We start from the raw sequence: 21,715 nt of genomic DNA on the forward strand, positions 1-21,715 counted from the left end.
GGAACTCAGGGCCTGGGAAGGCACAAAGGTGTTTTTCACCTCTAACATTTCTAGAATGTTCCTTGAACTGTTTTCGGTCTGGATTCCCTTCCTCCTGGGATCCCAGACAAGACCGTGTGTTTGTGCCAGGCTCTGAACTATGGAGGAACCTGCCGTCACCTCTTGTGCAGGCGGGGCAGGAAGGGCTGTCACAGGGTCTGGGGCCAGGCAGGGGCCCAGGCAGGGACAAAGGCCACGGGTCTCCTCAGGACATGTCACGGCTGGGAGGGGTGTTGTGGAGCTTGCACCCCCAGGGCCGGGCTCCTCTTTCTTGGCTGAATGACCTTCTGCCTTGGCGCGCTCCTCACCAGGAGAGCAAGAACACAGCGCCCCCTGCTGGGGTGGCCACACGGGCCCCGGGCAGCCTGGGGTGCCTACAAAGCCCAGGGCTCGGTGACGGTGACGAGGGGCCGGTGGTAAGTCCTCCCCTCCCCTCCTGGGGCCTGGGCTGGGGGCCAGGGGGCAGAGTGAGAGGCGGGGGGATGCGGGAGGGTGGGAGCCCTGAGGAGTAACGGGCCATGGAGGGACGGAGGGGCTGCAGCAGGGGGTATCAGGCAAGGGCAGTGAGGAGGAGATGTCTGGGGGGCTAGAGCAGGCAGCCAAGTGGAGGGGGAGGCCCAGGCCCGCCTGATGGGGAGTGTGGACTGAGCATGACCCGGGCCCCAGGCTGGATGAGGAACCCCAAGAGCCCTGAGGGTCAGCTTCTGCCAGCGGCACAGTCTCAGTCGGAATCATCCAGAAACACTCCTGAGAGGAGGGAGAGGCTCCCATTTAATCCACGGAGCACCTGTGGGGGTGAGGGGCGCACCTCTCCGTGACTGGGGCGTGGAGACCGTGAGTGTGGAGTGGAATACAAGCGTTAGAAAGGAGGGCCCCGGCGGAGGGCGGGGGCTCTTTGGTGCACGGTGGGCAGGAGGCGGGCCCCTCAGAGGCCCCCCAGGCTGTCGGTCAGGAAGGCCAGCAGGAAGCGGCTGGCGTGCCTGTCCACGATGAGTGGGGAGAAGCCCAGCACACGCCGGGCCCTTGGCAGCACCTTGGGGTCTGGAACACAAAGGGGCCTCAGGACCCACCGACGGTGCCTTCTCAGCCTCCCGGCACTGCCAGCCCCACCCCAAGGGACAAGGGGTCACCGCCGCCCATGGGCCTGCCAGGCACTGCCCACGTGACCTCGGCCACCTCCACACGGCCAGAAAGGAACGGCAGAAACGCCATGCTCGGCCCTGAGGGGCTCAGCCACGGGCCTCTGGTCCACTCTTAAGGGCTGACAGTGGAGGGGACCACAGATGGTGGGGGCACTCTGCTCCAGTCCCCCCAGGTGGGGCTTTCTAACTCCTGAGCCTACTGCACCCCTCCTCCCACAGGGGCCATGGTTCTCTAACCCCTGGGGGGGGGGGGGTCACTGAGAGCCCAGCAGAGGAACTGGCACCCACCACCACTGGGCCTGGGGGCCCGAGCCCCACACGCCTGCTTCTCCTGAGCCCGGCCCCTGTCCCACTCGGTGAGACACGGCGACACGGGACCATGCATTCCTGCAGGGGTGATGGGCAGTGCCGGCGTGCATGGGGGCCCCTCACCCCCGAGCTGGGCAGAGGCTGGGCAGCACCCACCTGGAGGGCAGCAGTACAGGAGCAGGGCCAGCCCCGCAGCCAGGCCGAGACAGGCCAGGAAGGCCATGGGTCCTGGGGAGAAGCAAGGGTCAGTGCACCTCCGAGGGTGGGGAGGAGTCCTCCAGCCATGGGGAACAGGCCAGTGCCCCACGCAGGGGTCAGCTGGGTGAGGACGCCCCCCGTGAGCACCCTGGGGGGTCTGTTCATGGGAAGCCAGGAACAGAGCCCACTCAGAGTGGAGAGCCCCAGGGGGAGGGGAGCCCCGGGGGGACAGGGGCAGGAGGCGGTTACCCCTGTCACTGAGCTCATGGCTGGCGGTGCCCGAGTCTAGCTCTGTGCAATCTGAGTTCCCTGGAAATAAAACCACAGGGTGCGGTTAGTCGTGGGTGAGCCAGAGAGAAGTGGTCACTGGCCCTCAGGAAAGGAAGGGGCTGCCGAGGTCCCTCCCTCCCGGGACCGCCCCTGGCGGAGCTGGACCAGGCTGTGCTGTCAGGAAGCCCTCAGCCCCGCCTGGCAGAGTCAGCGCTGGGGAGACACCTTGCACCAGTTTTGGGTCCTCTCCTGCCCGCTTCCTGGGACCTGGAGGATCACGGGAGGGGGCCCTGTTCTCTGGCGGCCACGAGGCACCAGATGCAGCGGGGGCCCGTCAAAGGTCTGACGCAGTCCAAGTGTTAGCCGGTGCTCCCTCTCCCCAAGCCTCCCCAAGCAGCCACTGGCCTGACAGCCCTCAAGGGCACCCGTGAGCTGGGATGGTGTCTGACCCCCACAGGGCTGTAGGGCCATGACGGCTGCCACGGCAGGACGTCCGGTGCCGGAGCTCTGAGCCAGTCCTACAGACCTCTCTTTGGGGTCAGAGACACCAGCCCTGGGTCATGGCTGAGTGGCCTAGGTGAGCCACCCCACTCCTTGGAGCCTCTGACCTCTCCTATGAATCGTGGGGGCGGGGAGCAGCCACTCCTCCTGAGGACCAGGGCACAGCAGCCCCAGGACTGAGCTGCCTCGCCGTCCCCCTCCTGGTCCCACAGGTCACAGGGACCCTCACACACCTCCGGAAGGATACATGCCCTGAACCGGCCATCTGGACCCGAGACTGTTCTACAGAAACACACACTGGGGATCCACCTGGATGAAGCACGGACACAGCTCAGCGTCCGCCATGGGGGACAGTTCACTCAGGCTGGGACAACCCTGAGCCATTGGGCCAAGCCAGAAAGGGAAGGGTTCCCACAGTGCACTGGGTCATAGATGGAAGAGGCAGCTGTTACCTTTTGTGTAAACAATGGTACAAGGAAGACAGAGGCAGGACACAGGTACCTGTGTTGCCAGAAACACTCCCCTACCTCTGGGGCCACAGGTGAGCCTGGCGGGGTGGGCTCGGTAAGGGCTGGGCAGGGACGCGGGGCGGGCGGGCGCACTCACGTGAGGCCCGCCTGCTGGGCAGGCTGCGGTGCAGGGGCTGGGCGTGCATGTACAGAGCGCGGTAGAACTCCTGGCAGTCCCGCTCGCTGCTCCGCTGCAGGTGGCCCAGGAGGTCGCACAGCCGCACACGCAGGGACGCTTTGGGGTTCCGGAACTGGGGGCACAAGGGACACAAAGGAGGTCAGGCCGAGGGGCTGTGGGATGGGGCAGGTGGCTCCAGGGCAGCCCCTCCACCCCACTGGCTCCCGGTCTCGGTAGGTGACTCCACCCAGGTGCTGCGGACACCACGGCGCAGGCAGTGACTATGCACCCGGCCGTGTGGCGCCCAAGCACGTGCTGGAGCACAGGGCGGCCGGTAACCCTCCCACAGCCTGTGAAGGTGGACGAGCCACCGGAGGGTATTACCCCACGTGGGCACTCAGGGACTCGTGACTGCAGGCCTAGTGAGGTCATCGAGGAGGCGATGGGGTGACAACTTCTGGCAGTTTACACTTTACAGGAATGTGACTCAAGTATTTAAAAATAAATCAAAGGTGGCCCTGGCCGATTTGGCTCAGTGGTTAGTGCGTCAGCCCGCAGACCGGAGAGATCCGGGTTCAGTTCCCGCTAAGGGCACATACCTTGGTTGCAGTTTGTCCCCAGCCCTGGTTGGGTCGTGCGGGTGGCAACCACTCGATGTGTCCCTTTCACGTCGATGTTTCTCTTTCTCCCTCTCTCCCTCTCTCCCTTCCACTCTATCTGAAGATAAATGCAGAGAAAATGTCCTCGGGTGAGGGTAAAAAAAATCAAGGGTTAAGGAGAAAAGAATTGGCTCTTCTGATATGTCTGATGGAGACATGTGGTCAGTGGACAGGGCACGTGCCTTGACCAGCAGAACCTGTAGGCTCTGGGCTGGTGCTGCCCCCTGGTGGCGACACACCATTCTGCCCAGAGGAAAGGGACTGTGGATGTGAGCTTGGGTGCTAAGCGGTTTCCTTCTTGTACAAATGTGGGAAACTTCTCAAACTGTTTTCACAATGAATGTACGTTAGACTTTTAATTACAACAGTAAAATACAAATTTGAGCTCCTACTATCTAACTTCCTGTACTACTTTCATAACTCGAGAAGAGTCTGAGCCGGTGGCAGGTCCATACATCCCGATTCTGTTGGGGATCAACCGCGCCTGTCCCCAGGGAGGTCCCCACCCCGCAGACAGCGCTGCGTACTGCCTGGTGCAGCTGCAGCTCCGGGAGCAGGGTTCACTCGGGCACCTCGCTAGGAGCTGGGCCGAGCCCCGAAGCCCCGGCTGGTCTCTCGCCCACCCTCAGCCCCACAGGGCAGCCAGAGAAGTAGGTATAGCAGGCAAGGTCACCCACTCTGTCGACCTTGTGCACCCACACAGGGTCCACGAACAGGACAGGCCGGATTACATCTAAAATGTCTGCCCATTTCGAACTTTCAGAAGAGGAGAGTGAAGAGCTGTGTGACACCAGGGTATGGCCTGGGCAGGACCTCTCTCCCGTCCCCATGCCCCACTCCTAGGTCTGTCACACTGTGGCGTGCTGTCACACGTCTCCTGGGATACTCCCAGCATTTCTGGAAGGGATCGGCAAGCACTATGACATGTGAAGAGATTGAGACTGAGAGAGCTGATGTTCTAGGCCCAAGGTCACCTCAGAGAGACAGGTTTCCCCGTCCAAGCTCTCCTTCCTCCCACTGTCTCCACACCAAGAGGCAGGAACAGGAAAGACACGTCAGGCTGCCCCCGCACCTTCTCCGCGTCCTTGTTGCTGAGGATCTGGGGGTAGTAGCGGTTCAGCTGCAGGATGATCCTGTCCACCTGCTGCTCACTCAAGCGCCCGTGGCCCATCAGGAAAGGTGTGTCCTGAACCAGCCGGTCACAGTAGGTCTGCTCTGAAACAGGCAGAGTACAAGTCAGCACGGCCAGAGGACCCGTCACAGCAAGGCCCCGTGCCGCAGGCAGCACACCAGCTGTGAGCACCTGACACCCTGCCTGTGTGGGCCTCATGCACAGCTCAGAGCCTCCAGCCCTGCCCTCCCCTCGCGAAGGTGGGTGGGCGGGTGTGGTGAGAGCTGTCCAGAGTGCTGAGAGCGGGGCTGCGCCTCTGCTTCCTTCCTTTTGTGAAAATAAACTCGAGGGGCTGAGTCTGCAGTCCACGGGCCCCACACGCCCTCTGGAAACAGCCAGGCCTGGGGAAGCGCACAGGCAGCCTGGAAAAGGCCAACCCACGACTTCCACAGGCGCCACTGCCACGAGGCAGAAGCACAGGGCTCGGGGCGGCCGTGATGGCGCGGCCCAGACCCTGTGAGTAGCAGGCACACAGGCTCACCCCTCAGCCTGTCTGCCAACAGCAGACCAGTGTGCCTGCCCGGGGTGCTAGGGAAGGGCTTTTCTTTGTCTTTTTTTCCAGAACCACCATTAAAACATCACTGTTGCGCCTTCTTTCTCATTAAGAACATTCTTTAGAATGACAAGCCTTTAAAAATGAAGGGTGGGGTACAGGATGGCTGGTGGGGGACGTGGGGTCTCCAGGGGAGGATCCTGGGTCCCTGTGGCACCAGCTGCCTGAATAGTACACACCTTACTTACCTACCTGTGGCAGCGTGTCCTGTTTCCCGGTGCACACAGGGGCTGGGGGGTGGGGGGCGGGCAGAGCTGTATAGGAGAAGAGTTTTTGTACATAATTGGAGTTAAGTTGGTATCAATTCAAATTAGATTATTATTTTTAGAAGGTTATATGTAATCTCATGGCAACCACAAATATCCACACAATATACTCAAAATGTGTCACTATAAGAAATCAACTAAACACAAAAGGCAGTAATAGAAAAAAAAATTAAGGACAAAAAAGTTACAAGACATACAGAAAATAATTAGAAAAAGGCAGAAATAAGTTATTCCTATTAGTAATTACTTTGAATGTAAATGAATTCTCCAATCAAAAGCGAGAGATTGGCAAAATGGATCTGTGATGTTGTGATTTATAAGAAATTTATATTTTTCGCTGGCCAATTTTGCTCAGTGGTTAGAGCATTGGCCCACGGACCAAAGAGTTGAGGGTTTAATTCCGGTCAAAGGCATGTACCTCAGTTGCGGTTTGGTCCAGCCCTGGTTGGGATCATGCAGAAGGCAACCAATCGATGTCTCTCTTGCATTGATGCTTCTCTCTCTCTCTCTCTCTCTCTCTCTCTCTCTCCCCCCCCCACCTCCCTCCCTCCCACTCTATCTGAGGATAAATGGAACAGTGTCCTTGAGTGAGGACTAATAAAATTTATATGTATATGTATATGTATATGTATATGTATATGTATATGTATACATATATGTGTGTGTGTAGACACGGAGACACATACACACTTTGGTCTCGGTCTCGCTTCCTAGCACACAGCTCCTAAAACCCTGGAATTTCTTAAATGATGAGCCGTGAAGTCTTCTGTTACTCATAACAAGCCCCTCTCAATCTCACCTGAGTCTGTATGAATGAGGTGACTTTGAAAAAGCCCCTGAATAACCAGCAGGTGGGAGCTGGTTCCCAGGAGAACGAACCAAGTGATTGAGAATGGGCACTTTCAATCCCACCCCAACTTTCTAGGAGGGAAGAAGGGCTGGAGGTGGAATCATTCACCATTGGCCAATGATTTTATTAATCATGACTATGGAATAAAGCCTCTACCAAAACCCAAAGGACAGGGTTTGGAGAGCTTCTGAGGTGCTGGGAGGGTGGCCCCCAGGCAGGGGCATGGAAGCGCTACACCCTTCCCACAGGCGTTGCCCTAGGTATCTCTTTCATTTGACTGTTCATTTGTATCCTTTCAAACACCCTTTGTAATTAATTAGCAGTAGTAAGTTTCCCCCAAGTTCTGTGAGCCAATCTAACAAATGATGGAACCCAAGAAGAGGGTTGTGGGAAATCCTATTCACAGCTAGTTGGTAAGAAGCCCGGGTGAAAACCTGGACGCGTGACTGACTCTGAACTGAGGGCAGTCTTCGGGGACCGAGCCCATAACCGGTGGGATCTGATACTATCTCCAGGTAGACGGTGTGAGAATTGAGTTAAATTGTAGGACACCAAAAGAAGTTGAGGGTTTTGTGTAGAAGTAGAGAAGACACTGTTTTTCCCTCCAGATTAAAAATATATACGACTCAATTATATGCTGTCTTCAAAAGACTCACTTTCGATCTAAAGACACAAGTAGGGTTCAGCTGAAATGGAAAGAGATACTCCATGCAAATAGTAACCAAGAGAAATCAGGTGGCTATGCTAACATGAGAAAAAGAGACTTAAGTAAAAAATTATCATATGAGACAAAGAAGTATATAATATAAAAGAAATATTCATCAAGAAGATATAACAAAGATATATGCACCAAATAAATATAAGAGCCCCAAAATACATGAAGCAGACAGTGCCAGAATTGAAGGGAGAAACAGACAGCTTTATAATAATAGCTTGAGACTTCAATACACCACTTTCAATAACAGACACAACAACCAGACAGAAGATCGACGAGTAAACAGAGGCTGTGAACCAGCCCATAAACTGATACCTAACAAACATATAAGCAGTATCCACCGAACAATAACAGAGTATACATTCTTCTCAAGTGCACGTGGAACATTCTCCAGGACAGACCTTGAAACGTTTGGCCACAAAACAAGTCTTAACTGGTTTAAAAATAATGAAATTATACAAAGAATCTTTTCTAATCACATGGAATAAAGCTATAAATCAATCACGGAACACTAAAAAATTCACAGGTATGTGAACATTTAACCAGCAGATCAGAGGAGAAGTCACAAGGGAAACTAGAAAATACCTTGAGACAAATGGAAATACAAACAAAGCAATCGAACCTAACGGATGCAGTGAAAGTAGCGCTGAGGGGAGGGCACAGCTGCAGATGCACACAATAAAACAGAATATCTTAAACCAATACCCTAATGTTATACCTCAGGGGACTAGAAAAAGGGCAAACTAAACCCAAAGCAGCAGGAGAATGGAAAGATAAAGATTAGAGTGCAGGTAAATGAAATAGAGAAAAAATAATAGAAATAAATCAACAAAACCATAAGTTGGTTCTGTGAAAAAAATCAAAAGACCTTTAGCTAGACCAACAAAGAAAAAAAAGACTAATATTACTAATATCAGAATTTAAAGTGGGGACACTACAACCAACTTTACAGAAATAAAAAGGATTATGAAATATAGGATTATTATTAATAAAGAGGATGATGAACATTTGTATGGCAACAAATTGGACAACCTAGACGAAAAGAACCAGTTCCTAAAAATACACAATCTACCAAAGCTGAATTATGAAGAAATAGAAACTCTGAATAGATATACAGCCAGTAAGGAAATTATGTCAGTAACCAAATGGTCCCAGTAAATAAAAGACCAGGACCAGATGGCATCATGAGTGAATTCTACCAACATTTAAAGAACTAACACCAACCCTTCTCAAACTCTCCCAAACAACTGGAGAGGAGAGAATACTTCATAACTCACTCTTTGAGTCCAACATTACCTTGCTACCAAACCCAGACAAAGACACTACAGAAAGCTATAGACAAACATTGCTCATGAATACCGACGTATGTGTGTGTGGTTCACCCATACAATGAAATAGAATTCAGTGAAAAAAGACCTATGAAGTCACGAAAAGACGTGGAGGAAACCTAAATGAGTGTTTCTAAAAGTGAAAGATGCTCATGTGAAACGCGATATACTGTACGGTTCCAGAGAAAAGGTGAAACTACGGCGAGTGAAAAAATCAGGGTTTAGGGAAAGGGAGGGGCAGAGGATGCTCAGGGCACAGAAGTGACTCTGCAGGACACTGTAATGGTGAATACAGGACATTACACATTTTTCAAAACTCACTGAATGAACAACACATGGAGTGAACCATAATGTACACTATAGTTAGAACTAATCTATCACACTGGTTTATCAAGCACAAAAACTGTGCCACACTAATGTAAGATGTCAATAACACTGGAAAATGAAGTGGGGGTGGGGGTTGGATCCTCTGCACTATTTGCTCAATTTTCTATAAAGTAAAATTGCTCTAAAATAAAATCTAGTCATTAAAAAGAAATCCTATTTGGAAATGCCAGTGTTGAATTTTGAGGAAGAAAGGGGACTCACAGAAAGCAGATGGATCCCTGAGGGGGGTGGGGATCCTGGGAAGGAGCACAGAGAAGCTCTCTGGAATGATGGATGTTCTCACATGATCGGGTCTGGGCTGCTAGTTCCATGGTGTATACACTTGCCCAAACTTATCTCATTACTCACTAAAAATGAGTGAGCCCAGTCGGTGTGGCTCAGTGGACTGGGCGTCGTTCCACGGACTGAGAGGTCCCGGTTCAATTCTGGTCAGGGCACGTGCCCAGGTTGTGGGCTAGATCCCCAGTAGGGGGCGTGCAGGAGGCAGACGATCAATGTATCTCTCTCACATCGATGTTTCTCTCTCTCTCTAAAAAAAAAATCAATTAAAAACACATTTTTAAAAAAATGAGTGCATTTGCTTGTAAGTAATTTATACCTCAGTAAAGTTGATTTTTTTATTTTATTTTTATTTTTTATTTATTTATTTTTTGGTATGTGCCCCTAGCGGGAACCGAACCCAGGACTCTCTGGTCCGCAGGCTGACGCTCCAACCACTGAGCAAAACTGGCCAGGGAAAAGTTGATTTTTTATTTATTTATTTTTTATCCTCACCCGAAGACATTTTTCCATTTTTTGTTCAGATAGAGTGGGAGGGAGAGAGAGAAACATCGACGTGAAAGGGACACATCGAGTGGCTGCCGCACGACCAACCAGGGCCGGGGACAAACTGCAACCGAGGTTCGCACCCTTCGCGGGAACCAAACCCAGATCTCTCTGGACCACAGGCCGACGCTCTAACCGCTGAGCCAAAATGGCCAGGGCACAAAGTTGATTTTTTAAAATGGGGTGATTGTGTTGGAACAAGAGGGCCTCCTCCTCAATTTCCTCTGTGGGGCCGACTAAACAGACCATTTGTCTTCCTCGTCTCTCTCCCAATACCAGCTTATACTGGCTGCCTTTTCTACCCTAGAATACCATTTCTAACTTCTATATTCCCCAGCCCCTGCCAATCTGCCTAGCAGACAGACGCACCGGCAGCCCTGTCAGGGTGAGAAAGCCACACGTGGGACGCAAGGGACCTGCCACAGCCACAGGAGCAGGGCCCTCCCCCATCTGACTGCAGCCCTCCCTGATTACAGAGTGCAGGACACCAGCCAGAGTCTGCCCCACAGCTGGGCATGCTGTGGCCTCTATGGAATAGACCATCTTCATCCTTCGATCAGCACAAGCACAACCATCACCCCCATTTCAGACAGGGAAACTGAGGCACAGTCAGTACACCTCAGCCTGCCAGGGAGTGATGGGTCAAGGTTGAGATCCAGGCACAGTGCCGGGCCACCTCTTGACATTCAAACTTTCTGCTCTACTAACTGACATGCTAATTAACTGGGCACTTAGCTGCTTCCTGTCTGCTCCTGGCCAGGCCCACAAAGGCAGGCCAGAGGCTGTCCTGTCCAATCTGTGCAGCTGTGCCCGGGGCTAGCACGAAGTAGGGACTCACTAAAGAGTTCTGGAATGAAAGGATGTAGGTCTGAGACCCAAGTGTGAGGGCTGTTGGGTTCCTAGGCCAGCAGCCTGCAGCAGCTCCTCCAGCCCTGCGGGCCTACAGGACTCCTGCTGCTGCCAGCTGGGAATCACCTGGTACAGTGGCACAGCCGTGGGATGAGGTTCCAGGCTCCAGTTGCTTCCTGTGGTTGCTGGCTGTGAACTGTGCACGCAAACCACACCCAGGCGGCCTCTCAGAGGCACGAAAAGGCACAGGAAGAGGAAACCACTTGGGTGCTAGGTCCTGATATACAGTCCCGGATGGTTTTTACAGGATAAAGGAAGAAAAATGCTCTGGCACAAAATCCACCAGGACTTTGTCAGCTCCCTCCACCAATCCCCACCTTCCCCACCCTTGTGCCCAGCTAGTGCCAGGACTACAGACTCCCAACTCAATACCTCTGCCTGCACAACTGGCCTGGCGGGAGCTGGCCCCACCTGCTCTCCCCTGGCCCCCCAGGCTGTGAGCCTTCACACAGGGCAGCCCCCAACTGCACCACACAGCCCAGGAACCCTGCCCCAGGCCAGGAGCACTGTCCCTGTGCTTTCTGCCTGCTAACTCACGCTCAGCTCACTGTCGTCCTCACAGAGGCCCTCCGGAGTTCCCCTGGCCCCGCCCCACCCAAGTTCAGATGCTTGGGCCTCAGCATCCTCTCCTGAATGGAATTTCCCAGAATTCCCTCCTGTCTCAGAGTCTGACCTGGCCTTGGGCATGGAGGAGCTGAGACTGCTCACTCTCCAGCACGCCACAGGCAGGGACTGGCCCCACAGAAATAGTAACAGCTGCAGTAATATTATGCTAGTCCCTGTCCTGTGCAGACACAGTGGGTCCCACACACTCGCTCCACAGCCCATCACAGAGGCCCCAGAACCAGCATGAAGCAGGGCCATCAGTGCACAGGGGCAATGAGCCATGGATGACAGGCCTACAGCCTTGGAGGGCTGCCCCTTTGATGCTCCCAGGCCTGTGCTCTCCGGGCCTCAGTTCCCCATCCCAACAATGAAGAGCTTGTGGCGAAGAGTCTCCAGAAGTTCGGCATACAGAGATGGTAGGGAGAGAGGGGATCAGGGGGCCTGGAAGGTCACGGGTCTAGTCCCAGTTCTGCCACTGCCTATCAGAGGGGCCTGGCACTTGGCATCTGGGCAATTTGAGCTTTTGTTTCCTTATCCACATATAGATATAATAGTCCACGTGTGCCTACATGGTGCTGCTGGGTGGAAAGTGCCCACTGCAGGGCCAAGAGCATGTTAGGTGCTCAGAAGTGGCAGCCACAAATAAAAAGGGTTCAGAGGAATGACCCGAGGAATGATGGGGGTGGTGGGTGGCAGCTGGAGTCTCTTCTGGGCAAGATTGGGACATGGGTGACCCGGAAGGCACCAGGTTCCAGTCCATGAAATTGTGTGCAGGGTTCATTCTGAGACTCCAGTGAGTTTTTTGGGAAAAGGACAGGAATTTCTGGGGCCCACCTGACGTCCTGGTGCACCCCTAGGTGGCTTCTGTCCCAGGGGGCAGAGGAGTGGCCTCCTCTGGGATGGGGTGTGGCTTCCAGAAGCCCCCACATTCCCTGACCATTCGGCTTCTCCAGCAGGGGGTGGTCCACAGAGCAGTGCGACCCCACTTGTTTGGGGTCAGGAGAGAGAGCCCCAGTTCTGAGAGGCACTGGGGGGACTGCTGGGCCCAGCACAGAGCACAAAGCCTTGGGGGGCTCAGTATGTGTTCCCAATTCCCCTGGGCCTGCCTCTGGGCTAGGGGTGCAGTGGAGGAGGCCTCAGAGCCCGCGGGTTCCACAGACAGCACCTGTGTGGTCAGGGGGCTGCGAGAATGGAGCGTCTGCACCTCCCACTGAATGCAGGGCAGGACCCCGGCACCCCAGCACCTCTGGTACCAGGTCCGCTTTCACCTCCCGCTCGGGCAGGCGCCACCCTACCCCAGCACCGCGCACCCCGGATGCCTCTGTGCCCCCAGAGCCCTCCGGGACCTGACCACACCCGGACCAAGGAGGTCCCGCGGACCAAGGAGGCGGTCACGGGCGTGGCCACTGGCAAGGTCACGGCCCACGCAGCGAGGAGCGGCCCCGGGGACCACTGGGGTCGCGTGCCCGACCCGAGACTGCAGGCACGGCCGCAGCCAGGCCCACGCTCACCTGTCATGGTGGCAGCACGGCTGCACCCGGCGGGCCCCGGCCTTTCCCTCCACCGCCGCCCGCCAGTCCGCCGTCAGTCCGCAGCAGCCTGGCCGGGTGACCTCCGCCCACCGGCCCGACGCGGCCCGCCCCATCTCGTAAGGCCCCGCCCCAGCGTCGCGACGTCGCCGCCACAACCCTAACCCCGCCCTCACGGAGGGCCCGCCTTCTAGTGAGGCCCCGCCCCAGCGGCCACAAGCCCCGCCCCTTCCTGAGCCCTGCGCCCTCTGAGTCCGCTACGGGACGCCAGGAGGGAGCCCTTAGCCCCGCCCCCAGCTGAAAAAACGGCCCCGCGGCGCTGGGCCAAGTCCCCACCAAAACTCCAAATCCCCCTCTTCTTTGAGCCCCGCCCCTCCTCCTATGCCCCGCCCCCAACGACGGCGACATCGCGGACAGAGCCTTGAAACCGGCCCTCCCTGGGCCCCACCCTCATCGACGTCGTTGTCACTGCCCGGAACCGCGCCTATCACTGAACCCCGCCCTCGCCAGCTAGGAAGCGTCCTGGCCCCGGAGCCGCAATCCTGCCCGCGTCGTGTTCGGTCTTCTCAGAGGCCCCCTAGCTCCGCCCCTTACTCGAGCCCCGCCCCAGGCCCGAGTCATCCTCCGCAAGAGCCGACGGGCGCCTTTCTGGCCCCGCCCCATCCCCCTATTGGCTTCGTCCCGGATTGGCCCCGCCTCCGTCCCCACCCGCCTGCTGCCTGGAGGGGTCCACCGTGCTAAACGCTGCAGGGCACAGGTAGCCCTGGCCGGCGCCACCGCGGTCTAGTCCCGGGAGGGGGAAACAGGCTGGGAGAGAGGAGGTGGCTTACCTAAGGTCATGCAGAAGGTCAGGTCATGGGGGGCACAGACGTCCAGGGCCCTAAAGGGATCCGCCCAAGAGGGCAGTACCTGAACAGTGGCGCCCCCCAGTCCCCGGAGAAGTCAACTCAACCGTGTGACTTGAGTGGGGCACTCCCTTTCCGGGGCCCCCTCTGCAAAAGGGGGACACCAACCTGTCAGTGTGACTCTGACTAGGAGGTCGTTTCAGTGGCCTGAACTTCAGTTTTCCAGTCTGTAAATGGGTGACCTTGAGCCAATACCTGCTACGCTGGAGTCCACGGCCCAGTCACAGGTCTGCCTTCGCAGCTCGGCGCCGCCCCAGGCGGCTTGCAGCCCCAGCTGTGCGAATGCACAGGGCTCCCACCACAGATGGAGCGCTGTGGCCCACAGGTGAATCCGGGCCTTCGCAGCAGCCCCTGAGGACAGAGCTTTGGTTTTACACCTGGCTCCTTCTCTGCTTGTGCCAGCTGTTCCCCCTTAGCATGAGTCTAATGGGACATGCTGGGGCTGGACCTGGAGTGGGAACCTCAGGTCAGTCTTCACTGTTTGGACAGCACAGGATGCTCAGGGCCCCAAGTCCATGAGCCCCCACCCCACGTCTGTGCCTCAGTAGTCCCATGCGCTAGATGTGAGCAGAGGCCTAGCGAAAGGAGGGAGCAAGCCACATAATAGTTGGGGAAAGTATCCCAGAGAAAACGTGCACACAGGAGCCCCAGACATGGATGACCTTTCTGTGCTTGAGGGACAGCCAGTGTGGATGGAGTGGAGTGCAGGGGGATGCAGTCAGGTGGTGACAGGTGGGTCATGCAGGCCCGGCAGCCAGGAGCACATAGTCTGAGGGGTAGGAGCTGAGGGGAGGGCACTGTGGTCTGCTCTGATTTATGTGGTTTTTTTTTAAATTATTATTTTATTGGTTTTTTTCCTTTATTGATTTTAGAGGGAGAGAGATAGAAACATCAATGAGAGAGAACATCAATGGGCCGCCTCCTGCATGCCCCCTACTGAGGCCCACAACCTGGGCATGTGCCCTGACTGGGAATCGAACCAGCGACCTCTTGGTGCGTGGGTCGATGCTCAACCACTAAGCTACACGGGCCGAACTGATCTATGTTTTTAAAACAACCTTCTGTCTACACAAGGGAATTGAAAGCATGGTCTCAAAAAGATTTGCCCACCCATGTTCATAGCAGCACTGTTCACAGTAGCCAAGAGCTGGGAACAACCCAAGTGTTCATTAACAATGAATGGATAAATTGTGGTATATTGTTGCAGTGAAATATTATTCAGCCCTAAAAAAGGAAGGAAATTCTGACTCATGCTACAAGGATCAACCTAAGGACAGCATACTCAGTAAAATACTCCAGTCAGCAAAGGACAAATACTGTGTGATTCCACTCATAGGCGGTTCCTAGAGTTGTCAAACTCACAGAGACCGAGAGTAGACTGGCTGCAGGAGCTCGGGGAGGGGGAATGGAGAGTTAATGCTTAAAGGAAAGAGTTTCTGTCTGGGTAGCTGAACACGTCCTGGAAATGGTGGGGATGATCATACAATAGTCAATGCACTTAATGCCACTGAACTTTATTTAAAAAATAGTTAAGATGGTAAATTTTATGTTATATATATTTTACCACAATAATAAAAAAAAAAGCAACCCTTTGATAGCTGTGTGGGAATTGACTCAGGGGGGTGGGAGGGCTTGAATGGAGTCAGGGATACCAAGGAGAGACCAGGAGGAGGCCACTATAATGACCCAGGTGAGAGGAGACAGAGGCTGGAACCAGAGTGGTGATTGTGGAAGGGAGACCGGGTGGGTTCCAGGTAATTCTGAGGTTGAGTCAAAAGGGATTTGCTACAGGACTGGATGTGGGGTCTGAGAGCAAGTGGAGTCAGGGTGTTTGGCCTGGGAGGTAGCATCCTTAGATCTCTGGCGGGCCGGATTCGGAAGTCTGAGCATATCCACATCTCTGACTGCTCAACCAATAGGGTCCTAGTCTGGGCTCAGGCCTAGGAAGCCTACAGCCCCCACTTCCTGTTTCTCAGGACATTTACCCTGGAATCCCAGCCACCATGCAGGAAGGCTGTTCAGGTCACACGTGTTCCTGCTGAGCACCCCAGCTGAGGTCCCAGACAGCTAGTGTCCTGCCAGGTGTGTGAGTGGAGACGCCTGTGGAGGCGTCCAGTCCCGGCCTCTGCTAGCTGCACTCATGGGGGAGAAGTACCGGAAGAACAGGCAGAAACAGGAGGGATAATGGTAACCATGGCAGCTGTAGTTTTAGGCCGCTAAGTCAGGTTGGGGAGCACTTAGATAAGCAACTGCTGAGGAATCAACTCATGCAGTCTTTCCTAACCACTGTCCCCCAGCTGAAGATGTTCCACGTGGTAACGAGGTCTCCCTTGTGACAGCCTGATTCTTCTCAGCTTCTTCTGGGGATAAGAATGACACCGCTCCATATCAGGGTGACTGGTGTCACCATGACGGCTCTGATACTTGAGCCGTCATGGCCACTGAAAACTGTGGGTCTCACCAGCACCATATGTGAAAGAGCGGGCACAGGCCTCAGAGGTGACATGGTCATCACGGTGTTGCTCTTTCTGGCTGTCCCTCGCCCTTCCCACACCAGGGAGCGTCACCCTCCTGGCCCTGGAGGTCAATGCAGACAATACAAGGTGCACACAGGTGAGGTGTCCCCCTCCAGAGCAGATCCTGGTGTTGCCGTGCAAGCCCCTGGGCATCCCTTCCCCTCCCAGAGATCTTGGAGGTGGAACCACGTGGAAACTTCATTTCTTTAATATGACCTTTCTCCTTTCCTTCCTTTGATTCAAACTGGCCTCCTCCAGTGCGCTGACTCACCCGCCTCCTTCTCCCTTGCGGTTCCGCTGTCCACTCCCTGAATCATTTTAAGCCTCAGGACAAGGAGGTTCTGATAATTATCAAATCATCTTAGGGTCCTGGCCAATTTAACTCAATGGTTAGAGTGTCGGCCCACAGACCAGAGAGGCCCGGGTTCGGTTCCCACTGGGGGTATGTGCCTTGGTTGTGGTTGTCCCCGGACCCAGTTCGGGTTGTGTGAGTGGCAACCAGTCGATGTGTCTCTCTCACATCGTTGTCTCTCTCTCTCTCTCTTCCTCCCTCTTTCCCTCCCGCTCTGACTCAAGATAAATGCAAAAATGTCCTCAGCTTAGGATAAAAAAGAAAAAATTATCTTAGGAACAAAGCCTCCGGTCTGTTGATCCCAGAGACCCGGTTTCAGTCAAGCTACAGATGAGATCTAGGCCTCATTGAGTTTCAGCTCCAGGCTCAGAAAAGCAGCAAAAGACACCTTGGCTGCCTCAGGACCAGCTGCACGGATCCAGCACCCGCTACTCCAGCACCAGCCAGGCAATGGAGACCACGACTCAGGCTTGGCTCCCACTCCCTTAGTCACTGTGGCTAATGATTTCCCCTATGTAACCCGTCCCCTGGAAGGTGCCGGGGAGCCTGGTCTTCGAGCGTGAGCTCACCTGTCTCCAGGCATGGGCCACTGCCGAAAAATAAACGTGTTTTTTTTTTTTTTTTTTTTAAGCATTTGGTTTCTTTATTATAAATCATTGTTTTCATACTTTACAAATCTCATGCTGGTCATTATCATCATTGCTGATTTCAATACTATCAATTTAAAACAAAAAGCATAGATTTGATTCCGGTCAAGGGCACGTACCTCAGTTGCGGTTTGTCCCTGGCCCTGGACGGTTGTGCAGGAGGCAACCAGTACATGTGGCTCTCTCACATCAATGTCGCCCCCTCCCCCTGCCCAACACTATCTAATGATAAATGGGAAAATATCCTCAGCTGAGGAACAAAAAAAATAAAACAAAAGGCATAGGGAGGATTAAGAACATGCCAGGATCATATAAAGCAATTCAAAACAGCGGAGCATTTCATTAATTTCCAGTATGGAACTACACAGACACACTGTGCACACATGTGTGTCTAATGCTTTCTTTGCAGCGAACTCCTGTTGGTGTCTTGGGCTCTGATACGCATAAGCAAAGAGACCCCTTAGTCCAGGAACGGAGGCTCCAGCAGCCTCCACTAAGCAGAGCCCCTATCCCCCTGGACATGCAAGGAATAACTGAGGTGGTTTGAGCCTTTGAGACTGGTAAGGGGAGGGGAGTTGCCCCCGAAGCCCTACCTCCCATGTGGCTGTATTTGGAGACGGGTCTCTAAAGCAGTGAGTAGGGGATGAGGTCTTATGGGTGGGGCCCTGATCCCACAGGATTAGTATCCTCATAAGAAGAGACGCCAGAGCCCACTCTCCTCTCCTCCTCTCCTCTCTGCACAGGAACCGAGACAAGGCCATTGAGGACACAGGAAGGAGGCCACCTGCAAGCCAATACAGGGCCCCAACCAAAAACCAAATGGGCCAACACCCTGATGTTGACCTTCAGCCCCCAAAACTGGACCGAAATGGCTGTGGCATTTGTTCCAGCAGCCAGAGCTGACCGAGGGGTGTTTGTCTCGGCTGCATGACTTCGCTGACCTGAATCACCAAACTTATAACCCTGAATCACAGTGACTGGAGGCCAGGCTTCTCCCACTGAGGAGGGGAGTGGGGCATTGAGGCCTGTGGCCTGCAGGGCAGTGTACAGGGGGAACAGCAAGGGGAACAGGAGGGGGGACAGCAGGGGGAACAGCAGGAGGGACAGCAGGGGGGACAGCAGGAGGGACAGCAGGAGGGACAGCAGGAGGGGCAGCAGTGGGAACAGATGGGGGAACAGCAGGGGGAACAGCAGGGGGGACAGCAGGGGGAACAGCAGGGGGGACAGCAGGAGGGACAGCAGGGGGAACAGCAGGGGAACAGCAGGGGGGACAGCAGGGGGAATAGCAGGGGGAACAGCAGGAGGGACAGCAGGAGGGGCAGCAGTGGGAACAGATGGGGGAACAGCAGGGGGCACAGCAGGGGGGACAGCAGGGGGGACAGCAGGGGGAACAGCAGGGGGGACAGCAGGAGGAACAGCAGGGGGAACAGCAGGAGGGACAGCAGGGGGGACAGCAGGGGGGACAGCAGGAGGGACAGCAGGGGGGACAGCAGGGGGGACAGCAGGAGGGACAGCAGGGGGGACAGCAGGGGGGACAGCAGGGGGAACAGCAGGAGGGAACAGCAGGGGGAACAGCAGGAGGGAACAGCAGGGGCGACAGCAGGGGGGACAGCAGGGGGGACAGCAGGAGGGACAGCAGGGGGGACAGCAGGGGGGACAGCAGGGGGGACAGCAGGAGGGACAGCAGGGGAACAGCAGGGGGGACAGCAGGAGGGACAGCAGGGGGGACAGCAGGAGGGACAGCAGGGGAACAGCAGGGGGGACAGCAGGAGGGACAGCAGGGAGGACAGCAGGGGGGGACAGCAGGAGGGGCAGCAGGGGGGACAGCAGGAGGGACAGCAGTGGAACAGCAGGAGGGACAGCAGGAGGGACAGCAGGGGAACAGCAGGAGGGACAGCAGGGGAACAGCAGGAGGGACAGCAGGAGGGACAGCAGGAGGGACAGCAGGAGGGACAGCATGAGAGACAGCAGGGGGGACAGCAGGAGGGACAGCAGTGGAACAGCAGGAGGGACAGCAGGGGGGACAGCAGGAGGGACAGCAGGGGAACAGCAGGAGGGACAGCAGGGGGGACAGCAGGAGGGAACAGCAGGGGGACAGCAGGAGGGACAGCAGTGGGGACAGCAGGAGGGAACAGCAGGGGGAACAGCAGGGGGGACAGCAGGAGGGACAGCAGGGGAACAGCAGGGGGGACAGCAGGAGGGACAGCAGGGGGGACAGCAGGGGGGACAGCAGGAGGGAACAGCAGGGGGAACAGCAGGGGGAACAGCAGTGGGAACAGCAGGAGGGAACAGCAGGGGAACAGCAGGGGGGACAGCAGGAGGGACAGCAGGGGGGACAGCAGGGGGAACAGCAGGGGGGACAGCAGGGGGGACAGCAGGGGGGACAGCAGGGGAACAGCAGGGGGACAGCAGGGGGAACAGCAGGGGGGACAGCAGGAGGGACAGCAGGGGGGACAGCAGGGGGAACAGCAGGGGGGACAGCAGGAGGGACAGCAGGGGGAACAGCAGGGGGAACAGCAGGGGGGACAGCAGGAGGGACAGCAGGGGGGACAGCAGGAGGGACAGCAGGGGGGACAGCAGGAGGGAACAGCAGGGGGAACAGCAGGGGGGACAGCAGGAGGGACAGCAGGGGGAACAGCATCTGGCTAAGGTAGGGGTTTCAACAGCAAGAAAAGGGGGTTCACTCCCTTGCCAGTGCAAGCTGGAATTTGTTTTTGGGAAATTTGGGCCCAGTTCCCTTCCCCCTCCTCCTCTATGGCTGGGTGAAGCCACTGCTCTCTGAAATGCCTGTGGGAAGACACAGCCCTCTCCCTGCCCCAGGGTGGAGGCATCGCCCAGCCCAGCGGAGACCCCCAGACCACAGCACAGTCAGGGCCCAGCATGCTGCACTGCTGAGGCCTCCCCCCATCCCCCGCTCTCCTGGGCAATGGCTCCACACTGGGTTGGACCCTTCCAGCACCACACCCTCTCCCTCCCTCCTGCACCTCTGCCCCTGCAGCCCCCCTGTGGCCATCAGGTCACCTGTGTCTGCAACTCTCAGCTCCTAGGAGCTGGAGTGGAATGGGCCACCCTCTTTTTTCTTTCTTTCTATCTCTCTATTGATTTTTTAGAGATAGAGATAGAAACATGGATGAGAAAGAACAGTGATTGGCTGCCTCCTGCATGCCCCCCACTGGGGATTGGGCCCACAACCTGGGCATGTGTCCTGACCAGGAATCGAACCTACGACCTCTTGGTGCAGGGTCCACACTTAACCACTGAGACACATCTGCTTGGTGTGGCCGCCACTTCACCCTAATCCTCCTGTACTGGGATCCAGAAGCTCAGCGTCAGGCACCTGGGAACAAAACACCAGCCTCCCCTCGAAGGCATCCCCAAACCCTCTTGGCAGGCCTCTTGCCCTCCAGATGCCCCCCATGTCCTCCCACGAGGCTGGGGCGTGGAGAGAGCCTGTCTGCTCACTCTGAGGACTGATGACGAGCCAACACGGAGCCTTTTCTCGTCAGCGTTGACCCTGGCAGAGTCGCCAAGTCCCGCAAGGAGCCCCTCAGTTTATGCAGCGATGACACCCATCCATGTCACCTCCGCGGGACCCAGAAAGCAGGCGGCTGTCCACCTCTGCCTGGCCGGAGGACCTCCCAGGCACATGGCTGAGGGCCGTGCTTGCCATTCAGACCAGCCCGGAGAGCGGCGCCTGCCGGGGACCCGGGACATGGACTCTGCACTGCTCTGGGTGAGGTGGGCCTGAGCTTGCCAACTTGGGGTGCCTGCTGGGTCCGTCTCCCCAGGAGCCCGGGTGAAAACCATCGCATGCCTTACCGAGCACCATACCCCCTCTCTGGCCTCAGGACCCCACTCTGGAACCCACCCAACAGAACACCACCCCCAGCAACAGAAAGGATGTCAGCACCATGTAACAGTCAAAAACATGGAGACACCCAGCGACCCTCCCTGAGGGCATCAGAATGGATCACAGGACAGACAGACTGCTCTGTGTAGCCCCAAGGGATGGAAAATGACAAATGTGGCTTCTGGGGGCAGTGCGGGCTCCTTTGGGACTGACGGCCCCCGAATGGCTGCAGGCCCCCAGACAGTGGCCTCAAGGGGCCCCTCTGAGGCAGCTCCAGCCCACGCAATCCAGGCAGGAAACAGGGCAGGTCAGGGGACAAGCCCGGCGCGTTTCTGCAATGGCCAGACAGGCCACACTCCAAGCAGCAGAAGGCGGGGGTCAGGTTGTAGCTGGCCCGGGACAGATGTGGGCTCTGCTGGGGAGGGATGGAGCGGCCCATTCAGAAGAGGAGGGTGTGCGTTGGGCCCGAGGTCATTTAGATGGAGCACATGTCTAGTGCCACACCTCAGGGCTCCACCAACCATCCCCTGGGAAGCAGGGCCTGGGGCAAGAGAGGTGACG

The 21,715-nt window shown here is 56.1% G+C and overlaps 1 protein-coding gene across 2 annotated transcripts; it reads right to left on the minus strand.

Annotated features, from left to right (window-relative positions):
* Nucleotides 1-856: 856 nt before the first annotated feature.
* On the minus strand, nucleotides 857-12,933 carry CARD19 (caspase recruitment domain family member 19). Of its 2 annotated transcripts, XM_036278509.1 has the most exons (7): nucleotides 12,867-12,904; nucleotides 5,658-5,723; nucleotides 4,818-4,960; nucleotides 3,066-3,219; nucleotides 1,938-1,997; nucleotides 1,647-1,718; nucleotides 857-1,080 (listed from the first exon to the last, which is right to left on the minus strand). In XM_036278509.1, exons 1-7 carry the CDS (start codon nucleotides 12,871-12,873, stop codon nucleotides 965-967), a joined length of 618 nt encoding a protein of 205 aa, XP_036134402.1. In that variant the 5' UTR covers nucleotides 12,874-12,904; the 3' UTR covers nucleotides 857-964. The 2 variants fall into 2 exon arrangements, with proteins under 2 accessions (XP_036134402.1, XP_036134403.1); XM_036278510.1 differs by lacking the exon at nucleotides 5,658-5,723 and having other exon boundaries at nucleotides 12,867-12,933.
* Nucleotides 12,934-21,715: the final 8,782 nt, after the last annotated feature.

This window comes from Molossus molossus, unplaced genomic scaffold (genome assembly GCF_014108415.1).
Source record: "Molossus molossus isolate mMolMol1 unplaced genomic scaffold, mMolMol1.p scaffold_m16_p_29, whole genome shotgun sequence".
In the NCBI taxonomy this organism is placed as follows: domain Eukaryota; kingdom Metazoa; phylum Chordata; class Mammalia; order Chiroptera; family Molossidae; genus Molossus; species Molossus molossus.